The following is a 12,474-nucleotide window of genomic DNA, read 5'->3' on the forward strand; positions in this document are numbered from 1 at the left end:
AATGTCTCTTTAAGCTGTAGAGAAGTGTCTTGTAAAATATCTAGTCTAATATTATTTACTGTCATCATGGCAAAGATAAAATAAATCAGTCATTAGAAATGAGTTATTAATACTATTATGTTTAGAAATGTGTTAAAAAAAATCTTCTCAATTTTAAATAGAAATTAGGGAAAACCTAAACAGGGGGGCTGATAATTCTGACTTCAACTGAAAGTGTAAATAATAGATAGAGAAATAAGTCTGTAAAATATCAGAAAATGTCCTGGCAGTTTAATACAAGGTTATTGCACTGTAATATACAACACCAACCCAGACAATATATCACTGCAAACTATTAAAAATGTTTATAATAGTCTTTTTTATCTTTCAAGGTTAAAAGTTGTTGTAAGAAAGATCAAGATGCCATTATGCAATTCAAAAGCAGAAATAAATGGGGACAAATAAAAACATGAATCTCTGTAAAAACTTTTCAAAAAGTTGTGTTCATCCAAAAAATATACCAAAAAAGAAAAGAGGTTCCTACAGTGCAAATAAGGCTGCTTATACTTTTACTTTTTACTTGTTTCCAGTCTAAATATCTAAAGATTCCTAAATTAAGAAGCCTTTTCTAGACAAGCAAAAATCATTGTTTTGTTTTAAAAAATAATCGGGTCAAAATTGCGAGAGTTTTTCCTTAAAAACAAGCTAAAAATTCTTGCTTTCACTTAAAAAAAATAGTGCTTATCCCACTGGCAGATTATTTAGCTTGAAAATCTCACTTAATGTTGACACAATATTTCTGAAACATTTTATTTAAATGTTTTCCTTAAAGCTTTGCGTTTTTTTCCCTGTAATTTAACTTATATTAAACTTAATTTCGCATTAAAATGACCTTAATCTTTAGATGTTTTTTTGTTTTTTTTTATCACATGATCCTAATCCACTATTGTACAATTTCAGTCAGTTAAATGCAATTTATGCTGAATAAAAGCATTTTTTTCTTTCCCCTATTAAAGTACACCTTTGAACAATAGTGTGTGTCTTTATTAAGGTGTACTTTAATAGGGGAAAGAAAAAAATGCTTTTATTCAGCATAAATTGCATTTAACTGACTGAAATTGTACAATAGTGGATTAGGATCATGTGATAAAAAAATGTATATATATATATATGTATATATGTGTATATATATATATATATGTGTGTGTGTGTGTGTGTGTGTGTGTATATATAAACAATTATTATAAACACTTTTTAAATTTGGATAAACATGGAAAACATGCACAATGACAGGTGATATATACCTAAAATATAAAGTATTTTAATACACAGTGTAGTATAGATTTTATATAGCAGTACCTTTTAATTGTTAATCATATGCTATACGTTTATATGTTTATATATATATATATATATATATATATATATATATATATATATATATATATATATATATATATGTGTGTGTGTGTGTGTTATAACACTTTAAAGCATCGTCAATGCACGGTGATGCACCGAGATATCGATTTGAACCAGATCGAAGGCATGATAATCTTAACCGAACCGTGAGACCAGTATAGGTTCACACCTCTAATAATCACCTCTGAGGAATTGTGAGTCACTGGCAATTTTATTTTAGAGGCCGCGGGCTGAAAAGTTTGAGAACCCCTGGTTTATAGTATGCTGTGAAAACTCTAACAGCAGACAACTGCTTCTCACTCAGGGCTGTTTATGCTAATGATTAGATGAAGAGATGGTGGGCGGGGCTTTCTCCCTCTGATGACACGTACAAAGAGAGAATGTCAATCAAAGTGTTTCTGCAGACTCTCTTTATTGTGTAATTATAAAAAATAGAATGAATTCAGTTTTACCATTAGAGGCTGGTCATATTCACACACCAATGCCACACAACTGTGTTTGAACCCCTTATAAAAGTGATTTTTGCATAACAGGTGCCCTTTAACTAGCCACTTTGTCCAGAACTGATCCTCTAAACCAGGGGTCACCAATCTCATTCCTGGAGGCTTGATGCTCTGCAGGGTTTAGCTCCAACTTGCCTCAACACACCTGCCTGAGTGTTTCAGATATACCTAGTAAGACCTTGATTAGCTTGTTCAGGTGGGTTTCATTAGGGTTGGAGCTCAAATCTGCAGGACACCGCACCTCCAGGAACAAGTTTGGTGACCCCTGCTCTAGACCACCTTCTGAGACCTAACAAATGTATTATTATTATGTGTGTTGCCGGAGATGTGTGTGTTGTGTAGTGTTGTGTGTGTGTGTGAGGCAGGTTTATGTTGTGAATTTATGTGTGTGTGCGTGCTTAGGTCAGTGTCATCCTGAGTGTGGAGATCAGGGTTGTGACGGGCCGGACGCTGACCACTGTCTCAACTGTATTCACTTCAGTCTGGGAAACCTCAAGACCGGCAGGTAAACACAGAAATATATTATTAACAACATTTAAACCAGGAATACAAATTCATGTGTGTGTGTGTGTGTGTGTGCAGGACGTGTGTGAGTCACTGTCCGCTGGGCTTCTTTGAGGACTCTGATGCGCGCAGGTGTCGCCGCTGCAGCCGCGGCTGTGAGAAGTGTGTCGGCCGCGGGACGAGCGACTGCAGGTCCTGCCGCAGAGGATTTTACTTCAACTCCAAGGAGAACACATGTGTGGAGATCTGTCCCACCGGCAGCTTCCACGACGACAGTGAGTCCCACACACACACTCAAAGTGTCTCATATTTGTTTTATATTATCACAGTTGCTTCGCCAGCAAATATAGTCCCAGGCATTTGTCTCACTTCAATGTTTAAAGTTACAGTTTACCCAAAAAGTTTAATTCTATTATCATTTTTCACCCTTTACTTGTTCCAAACTTGTAGTCTGTAATTAATAAATGGGTGAAACAATTTTGGATGAACTATATCTTTAATCTTTGCAAGAATCTGCTTTTGAATGAATCATTTGAGTCAGCGATTCAGTGATTCTTTCATTAGTCTCCTGCTTCAATTAAATCAGCTTTTTTGAATGAATCATTTGAGTCAGTGATTCTTTAATTAGTCTCTCGCTTCACTAGAATCAGCTTTTTCTAAACGAATCATTTGAGTCAACGATTCTTTAATTAGTCTCTTGCTTCAATTGAGTCAGCTTTTTTGAATGAATCATTTGAGTCAGCAATTCCTTAATTAGTCTCTTGTTTAAATTGAATCAGCTTTTTTGAAAGAATCATTTGAGGCAGCGATTCAGTGATTCTTTAATTAGTCTCTTGCTTCAATTGATTCAGCTTTTTTAATGAATCATTTAAGTCCGCGATTCACCGAATATTTTTTTGTTGGTTTTTTTTAATTAGTCTCTTGCTATAATTGAGTCAGCTTTTTAATGAATCATTGGAGTCAGTGATTCTTTTATTAGTCTCTTGCTTCAATTGAGTTAGCTTTTTTAAATGAATCATTGGAGTCAGCGATTCAGTGATTCTTCAGTTAGTCACTTGCTTCAATTGAGTCAGCTTTTTTGAATGAATAATCATTTATTTAATAATTTCTTTGGTTAAAATTGCACATCAATAATTAAATGTGAAATATTGCTGTAGACAAACATAATAAGTATCACTAGTGTAACAACTGATAAACTGTAATAAATACTGCAATACAGTTGAGGTTACGTTTCAAAACCCTTCACAAGGATTTTAATGACAGTAACATTAGTGATTCATTTTAGACGATCCAATAATACTTTTAATAATTATGTGTATTAATATGATAAAACAAATATTTTGCCATTGAAGTTGGTCAAAAGAGCATTGAAATGCACTAATAATTAAGATTAAACAGTTTTTCATCCATTTTAATGCTGAACAGATGTGAAATCTGAGAACCGTTGCATAAAAAAGAACCCTTGGGATTGTTCCACACTACTTTTCCATTTAAAAAAAAGCATCGTTGAGGATTATAACAGCATCCAGAGGAATACACACGGCATTAGAATTGTCATTCATGGTTGAAATTTTCTTCTAAAACACTAACTGTCACACTGTGTGTGTGTGTGTGTGTGTGTGTGTGTGTGTGTGTGTGTGTGTGTGTGTGTGTGTGTGTGTGTGTGTGTGTGTGTGTGTGTGTGTGTGTGTGTGTGTGTGTGTGTGTGTGTGTGTGTGTGTGTGTGTGTGTATGTATATGTATATATATATATATATATATATATATATATATATATATATATATATATATATATACTACCTGACAAAAGTCTTGTCATCCATCTCAGTTGAAAATAATAACTTGACTTATAGTTGATCTTTTGGAAAAATGGCAAAAGGTAGGTTTTTCAGATGAATAATCTGTTGAGCTGCATCTCAATCATCACAAATACTGCAGAAGACCTACTGGAACCAGCATGGACCCAAGATTCTAACAGAAATCAGTCAAGTTTGGTGAAGGAAAAATCATGGTTTGAGGTTACATTCAGTATGGGGGCGTGTGAGAGATCTGCAGAGTGGATGGCAACATCAACAGCCTGAGGTCTCAAGACATTTGTGCTGCCCATTACATTACAAACAATAGGAGAGGGCAAATTCTCCAGCAGGATAGCGCTCCTTCTCATACTTCAGCCTCATCATTAAAGTTCCTGAAAGCAAAGAACATCAAGGTGCTCCAGGATTGGCCAGCCCAGTCACCAGACATGAACATTATTGAGCATGTCTGGGGTAAGATAGAGGCGGTAGCATTGAAGATGAATCCACAGAATCTTGATGGACTCTGGGAGTCCTGCAGGAACGCTTTCTTTGTCATTCCAGATGACTTTATTAATCCGTGATTTGAGTCATTGCAGAGATGTATGGATGCAGTCCTCCAAGCTCATGATGGAGTCAGACACAATATTCACTCTGTTTCCACTGCAGCATGACTTTATATTCTATACTGGACATTATTTCAGTTAAGTGACAAGACTTTTGTCTAAGCAGAGTCAGAGCTTACTGTCCTAATTAAATGATAAAAAATCAAGGCATGATCATATTTTATTTTAGTAAAAAAAGCATAATCTAGAGGCATTTGCCTTTCATTTAAGCCACTTCTTATACTAAATGATCGACTAGAAGTCAAGTTATTATTTGTTGTTCCTAAAACTTGGATAGGCGACAACACTTTTGTCAGGTAGTTTATTTCTGTATGTAGTGTGTGTGTGTATTAGTCAGCACTGAAGCATGATTGTGCTGGATTTGTGATCTGTGTGTGGGATTTGCCGGTTTGTTGTTTCCGTCTTGTTGATAACAGATGCTGTGATGCAGATGAGCTCTGGTTATCTCCACACATCAGCCAGTGATGTGGACGAGGACCATAAAGCGTACTGGACGTGGTTTATCTGTGTTTGTTTGCTGGCCTCAGCTGTTGAATACATGTGAATCTCTGTGTATGTGTATGTGCTTGCGTGTGTGTGGAGCAGATGTTGATGAGAGATGTGTTTAGTGGCAGCAGGAATGGGTGAAATTTGCTTGTTCCCGAGTATGAATTGCATCAAGATGCATCTAGATGTTTCAGTTACTGGTGATCGGTGGAAATTAGAGTTAACACTTCAATTCTGAGGACTAAATTTGTCTCTCGGCCTTTTTAGGCCCTATCATATGCCCTGTTGCAATAAGGCGCAAGATGTTTGGCGTGATTTGTTGCTATTTTCACACGAGCACAACTGTAATTTTAACGTTTTGCGCCACGTTGTTTAAAAAGCATGTCACTTTGTGCACTCATGAGTGTGCTGGTTTAGAATGGAGGTGTGTTAAGGCGCATTGTTGGCATGTTGCTATTTTGAGAAACTGAAATACACTGTGCCACTGACCAACTACAAGCTGCTCTAAAGTCCAGCTCAAAGCGCGTTAATTATGCACCTATGCAGGTCCAAACCCTTACACATTGCTTAATACACACAAAATTTACAGCAACACACAAATATCTTTACATATAAAAAATATTAAAGGATTAAATTGTTACAAAAATTATTATTTTTTGCATAAATATAAAAACACTGCCTCCATGCCTTCATCTCGGGGGGCTTTTTTTAGTTTATTCATGACAGTCTGCTTTTAGATAATGTTATTATTATTAGCAGTGTTATTTATTATATGCATATTTATATTTGTTTTAATAAAAACAAGTTTGGATTTGTCCAACTGTTGGGTTTTGGAGATGTCTGCATAATCATATGGTGCATAAGAACAGGACGTGTGTTTGGATATAACTCTTTTTTTTAACCACACTTCGCTATAATTGTTCAATTATTCATTTGCTGGAAATTAGAACTGAATTTAGAAATAGTTTTGAAACAAATCTTTGCGCTTAACAAACCAAATTAAATATGTAGGCTAATAGATGTCTTTAGTTGAGTGAGTTTCCAGCATTTCCTGATCCATGAAAGTAAAGGAGTAAAAAGTAAAGAGAAAGTAAAGAGGCCGAACGGAGGAGGCTCGTTCTTTATCCTCGTGCTGCAGATGCTATGTTTAACTGTTTTCTCGCTAGTGAAGCGTTCGGTTTTTCCACCTATAAAGTCCGCCATGTAAAGGCAAATGCGTCATGGAGCAACGCAACTGACTCTTATTCTGTGTTCACACCAGATGCGGAACGCGCGGATAAATCACGCTATTCGCGCGTAAATAAACTCGTGAACATTTTGAGTTTACTCGCTTCATTCGCAGGTCAAAATCCCCTTAATTCGTGCATCAAGTTCACTTCAAAATAGACGCAGATTTAAGTCATGGGCAGGGCTTCTGTCTGCCCAATGAGTGTAGCTTTGTTGCTAAATGACTAACATGGATTTTATTGAAAAAAAATAACTGTTTACGTGCTTTATGAAGGCTGAAAAACAGCATCAATTTGTTTGGAGCCGTGTCTGAGTCCACTAGATCCTTTCAGAGGTGCAGCCAGCTCTGTGAGCTCATCAAGTCCTCCAGAAACTATACCTGGATGATGAAAGCTTTTAGCGGTGCTTAAGACTGAGCTGAGCCCAGTGTGATGAACTGTTGTCGATGTGTGCAGGAGGATTTTCCCCCAGGACACCAACAACAGGTGGTATGTCATAATCACGCCCCCACAAGAGCAAGCTCCTGATTAATGCGGTTCAAATGTCCGAACTTGAATGATTCGCTCGTCAATTGCACAAAACGCTCAGTTCGCGCCGTGTCATTCGCAAAATTCACATCAATTGGGCTGTGCCATTCACACGTGTTGTGCCGCAGGATGTCTTTTTGCGTCTTTGCATTGTTTTAACATGTAAATTACTCGCTCTTGATGCTTTTTTGCGTATGTTGGGAACACAGCATTGAAGTGAATGGGAGATGAGACTGATTGGTTTAATGCACGTTATGCTCATTAAGAGAATAAGCACAACCCTGTTAGACCATGCGCCACTGCGCAGAGCATATTTTTCTATCCTTAAAATAGCAAAAGTGGATTTGGACACACCCTTAATGCTTTTGCGCTATAAGATTTAGACTTTGCGCCTTGAACGTTAAAATAGAGCCCTTAATTTGTTTGTTTTTCCTCAAAAAAAAAACAGGCCTCATGTGATACTGTTTCAGTGTGCAATATTTTTTTTTGACTTCAGTTATTACATGGCTGTCTGGAATATTCTATTCTGATTGGTCAATCGCGACATTTTTATTATATAGGAATTTAGCACATAAGTTATTTTGCACATAGATGATTAATAATATTATTATAAATCAGCCATTTGTGAATCTTGCAGAAATATACGTCCTCTTGCATGTCTGTCTTCAATATTGAAAGTTAAATACTGTGACTTTTTTTTTTCTTTTCAGGTCAGAGGCGTTGTGTGAAGTGTCATGAAAACTGTTTGAAATGCCTGAGAGATGCGGACAGATGCACGGCCTGCAAGAATGGCTTCAGGTAATGCTAAAATCATTTTTGACAACTTTAATGCTATCTTAGATTCCTTACTTTGTTTTAGAAGTGTTCTACTATAAGCTGACATTCATCTAAGTTCAGAAACACTTGAATTTTCTCTTAATATCCAATGCAGCATCAGCTCTTTTCTCTGTTAGTGCCTGAAGCAGTTGGTTTAAGAATCCAGTCCATATAAACTCCACCCTTACCAGTACCTACTTGCTCTGATTGGTAAAATAAATGTACTTAGCTCTGATTGGTCAGATAAACGTACTCTGCTCTTATTTGTCAGATGACTTTGCAATGCTCTGATTGGTCAGGTGAATCTACTCTGCTTTCATTGGTCTGATTACTATTGTCTGACTGTGTTTGATGACTGATCGGTTCTGATTGGCCAGATAAGTATGCTCTTTTCTGATTGGTCAGATATTTGTACTCTTTTCTAATTAGTCAGTTGAGTCTGCTCTGATTGGTCAGATGACTCTACCCTGTTCTGATTGGTCAGACGTGTGTACTTTGCTCTGATTGGTCAGTTGAGTATACCCTGTTCTGATCGGTCACATGACTCTGCTCTGATTGCTCAGATGGCTCCTCCCTCTTCTGATTGGTCACACATGTGTACTCTGCTCTGATTGGACAGTTTAGTCTGCTCTGAGTGGTCAGATAACTCTACCCTGTTTTGATTTGTCAGACAAGTGTACTCTGCTCTAATTGGTCAGTTAAGTCTGCTTTGATTGACCAGATAAATGTACTCTGCTCTAATTGGTCATTTAAGTTTGCTCTGATTGGTCAAATGACTCCTTTCAGTTTGGATTGGTCAGACGTGTACTCTGCTTTAATTGGTCAGTTAAGTCTGCACTGATTGGTCAGATGACACCTTCCTGTTCTGATTGATCAGACTTGTGCTCTGCTTTATTTGGAAGTTTGAGTCAGCTCTTACTGGTCGGACGACTCTGTTCTGATTGGTCAGACATGTGTGCTCTAATTGATCAGTTCAGTCTGCTCTGATTGGTCAGATAAATGTACTCTGCTTTCATTGGTCTGATGACTATTGTCTGATTGTGTCCGATGACTGATCTGCTCTGATCGGTTAAATAAGTCTACTCTTTTCTAAATTAGTCAGATATGTGTAGTCTTCTCTGATTGGTCAGTTAAGTCTGCTCTGATTTTTCAGTTGACTCTACTCTGGTCTTATTGGTCAGATATGTGCACTCTGCTCTGATTGATTAGTTAAGTCTACCCTGTTCTGATTGGTCAGACTTGTGTATTCTTCTCTGATTGATGAGTTGAGTCTACCCTGTTCTGATTGCTCAAATGACTCTACCCTCTTCTGATTGGTCATATATGTGCACTCTGTTCTGATTGCTCAAATGACTCTACCCTCTTCTGATTGGTCATATATGTGCACTCTGTCCTGATTGGTCAGTTGAGTCTGTTCTTATTAGTCAGATATGTGTACTTTAATCTGATTGGTCAGATGACTCTACCCTGTTTTGATTGGTCAGATAAGTGCACTCTGATCTGATTAGTCAGTTGAGTCTGCTCTGATTGGTCATATGACTCTACCCTGTTCTGATTGGTCTGACATGTGTACTCTGATCTGATTGGTCAGTTGAGTCTGCTCTGATTGGTCAGATGACTTTTCCCTGTTCTGATTGGTCAGACATGTGTATTCTGCTCTAATTGTTTAGTTAAGTTTGCTCTGATCGATCAGATGACTTTTACCTGTTCTGATTGGTCAGAGATGTGTACTCTGGTCTGATTAGTCAGTTGAGTTTGTTCTGATTGGTCAGATGACTCTTCCATGTTCTGATTAGTCAGGTGTGTATTCTGCTCTAATTGTTCAGTTGAGTTTGTTCTGATTGGTCAGATGATTCTTCCATGTTCTGATTGGTCAGATATGTGTACTCTGATCTGATTGATTAGTTAAGTCTACCCTAATTGGTCAGATGACTTTACCCTGTTTTGATTGGTCAGGTATGTGCACTCTGTTCTGATTGGTCAGATGCCTCTACCCTGTTCTGATTGGTCAGATATGTACTCTGCTCTAATGGTTTAGTTAAGTCTGTTCTCATTGGTCAGATGCCTCTACCCTGTTCTGATTGGTCAGATATCTGCACTCTAGTCTGATTAGCCAGTTGAGTTTTTTCTGATTGGTCAGTTGAGTTTGCTCTGACTGGTCAGATGACTCTATCCTGTTCTGATTGGCCTGACATGTGTACTCTGCTCTAATTGGCCAGTTGAGCCTGCTCTGATTGGTCAGGTGACTCAATGGGGATGTTTTTTTTTTTGTCAGAACTGTCAAGTCATTTATTATATAAGAAAAAACACCCACAGTGGCTTCAATATAATATTCAAGTAGAAGTATTCAATGTAATACTTTAATAATATTCAAGTTTTGCACGTAAAAATTATTTAGCATTTTTGCATGGAAACATCTATTGTTTAGGGAGTTAATAAAGACCATAGTCTCAGGACCATTCTGTGTAGTAAGTAATGCTGGATTTATTGACAACTCCTTTCAGATGTTTCTATTTCCTATTGGACCACAATAACTTCATTCATATAAACTTTGTAACTTTAAAACGGCCACAAATATACAATGCACAAAGGATAATATCCCAAAAAATCCCTCATGCCTCAATGCTGAACTGCTGCTCTCAGATTGTGGTAGTTTTATAACGTGACCCGGAGACTTTTGATCATTGATGCATATGGTGCACAATTGTTGCTTGATTGCGTTGTAAAGAAAACCAAATGTCTGCGGCTATTGAGGCTTTTTAAAGGACTCCAGTAACCTATACCACATCCACTCAGAGCTCTCAGTGCACTCAATATACTGTTAAAGTCTGAATTATTAGACCTCTCTATATTTTTTCTTTAATTTCTGTTTAATAAAAATATTTTTTCTCAACCCATTTCTAATCATAATAGTTTTAATAACTCATTTCTAATAACTGATTTATTTTCTTGTACATGATGACAGCACATCATATTTGGCTAGATATTTTTTAAGATTAATTTTTATTTATATTTTGTTTTGTTGTTGTTTTTTTAGCTAGTATTCTGCTTAAAGTGACATTTAATGGCTTAACTGGGTTTATTAGGCAAGTCATTGTATAACAGTGGTTTGTTCTGTAGACAATAAAAATATATTGCTTAAGGGGGCTAAAAATATTGACCTTAAAATGCATATAAAAATTTTTAAATCTGCTTTAATTCTAGCCAAAAAAAAAAAAAAGACATATCTGTGGGGTCTTAAAATGTTTTACAATCTCAAAACCTAAATTTTAGACCTTAAAAAGTCCACAGAAATATTGTGTTGTGGGTCTTAAATGTTGTTTGATAGGTCATAATTTTCCTTTGGTCATGTATACCTATCCAGTCTGGCCAAAACCAATACAATCACCAAAAATACATTCAATAAAATATTAACTTTTTATTTAAAAATAGCATTTTTTACTTATTTACCAAGATGGTTTAATAATTTTCCTTACAATAACATTAGTTTAAAAGTTCTCCACGCGCTCAAAAAATGACTTTTGCTGCCTGTTCAAACTTACTTATTTAAAATTAGTTGAAACAACACAATTGTTACATTTTTTAGGGGGGGACAACTATGTTCAATCTGCTTAAATTTGTACAAATTTGTAAATTTATTTAATTTGGAATTTAAAAGTTTGATTAACTTAACTAAAGCCCTGCTCACACTGTGAGATTTCAGACTTGATTTTGTCATCTGAGAAAAATTTGGGAAATTCCAAAAGATTCCTGAAATCCTTGGCTAAAACTGGTGGTTTTCGATCGTGGGTTTGACGTGTTCACAGACAGCCGCTTAGTGCCCTTTGCAATCAGATTGTTCTTCCGATGAAGTTCTGGTTGGGTCAGAAGATTTTAGACACTTTCCTGCAGTGTGACAACATCTGCGATGAGTGTCAATCCAAGAACCAATAGGAGCTCAGAATCTGATGATGCAATCCATGTGACAATTCAAATGCAGCGCATCCAGTGTGCGACCCGCTTAAGTGTGAAAGCACTCTTAATCTATTTGTGTTGGGGCAGCATGAAGGAATTGTGTGAAACCCAGCATTTTACAGTGTATATTTACTGCTGAGGATACTATATAAAATCAATATTATAATTGCATTATTAAATGTATTAAGTTATAATAATTTTTTTAAAGTCATCATTCATTTATTCATTTTCCTTCAGCTTAGTAACTGATTATCAGGGGTCACCACAGTGGAATGAACCACCAACTATTGCAGCAGATGTTTTACGCAGCAGATGTTCTTCCAGCCACAACTCAGTACTGGGAAACATCCATGCACTCTCATATTCAAACACACACATACACTACGGCCAATTTAGTTAATCTAATTCACCTATAGCGATTGTGTTTAGAACTGTGGGGGAAACCGGAGCACCCGGAGCAAACCCATCACGGGGAGAACATGCAAACTCCACACAGAAATGCCAACTGACCCAGGGACTCTAACCAGCAACCTTCTTGCTGTGAGTGCTAACCACTGAGCCACCGTGCCGCCCCCAATTCACTCATAGTGGTCTGAAAAATGTCTCAACCCTGTTATAGGAAACACTGTGGAAAATTCCT

General features: G+C 36.8%; 1 protein-coding gene across 48 annotated transcripts in view; it reads left to right on the forward strand.

The window, feature by feature from the left end:
- pcsk6 (proprotein convertase subtilisin/kexin type 6) overlaps positions 1-12,474 on the forward strand; it is an 884,625-nt gene that overhangs the window by 139,978 nt on the left and 732,173 nt on the right. For 46 of the 48 annotated variants that reach the window (XR_015495136.1, XR_015495090.1, XR_015495092.1 and 43 more), the window contains exons 15-17: positions 2,304-2,406; positions 2,484-2,680; positions 7,775-7,862. The exons of 1 other annotated variant lie outside the window; for it this stretch is intronic. Coding sequence is in view for 3 of the 47 variants with exons in the window: in XM_087260238.1 (XP_087116364.1) it covers positions 2,304-2,406; positions 2,484-2,680; positions 7,775-7,862 (388 nt within the window). In the remaining 44 variants the exon portion in view is untranslated. Of the gene's footprint in view, positions 1-183; positions 448-2,303; positions 2,407-2,483; positions 2,681-7,774; positions 7,863-12,474 lie in introns of those variants that run through there. One more of the 48 variants, XR_015495132.1, reaches the window with a different exon arrangement.

Source organism: Danio rerio, chromosome 7 (assembly GCF_052040795.2).
Source record: "Danio rerio strain M-AB ecotype USA chromosome 7, GRCz13ab, whole genome shotgun sequence".
NCBI classification, from domain to species: domain Eukaryota; kingdom Metazoa; phylum Chordata; class Actinopteri; order Cypriniformes; family Danionidae; genus Danio; species Danio rerio.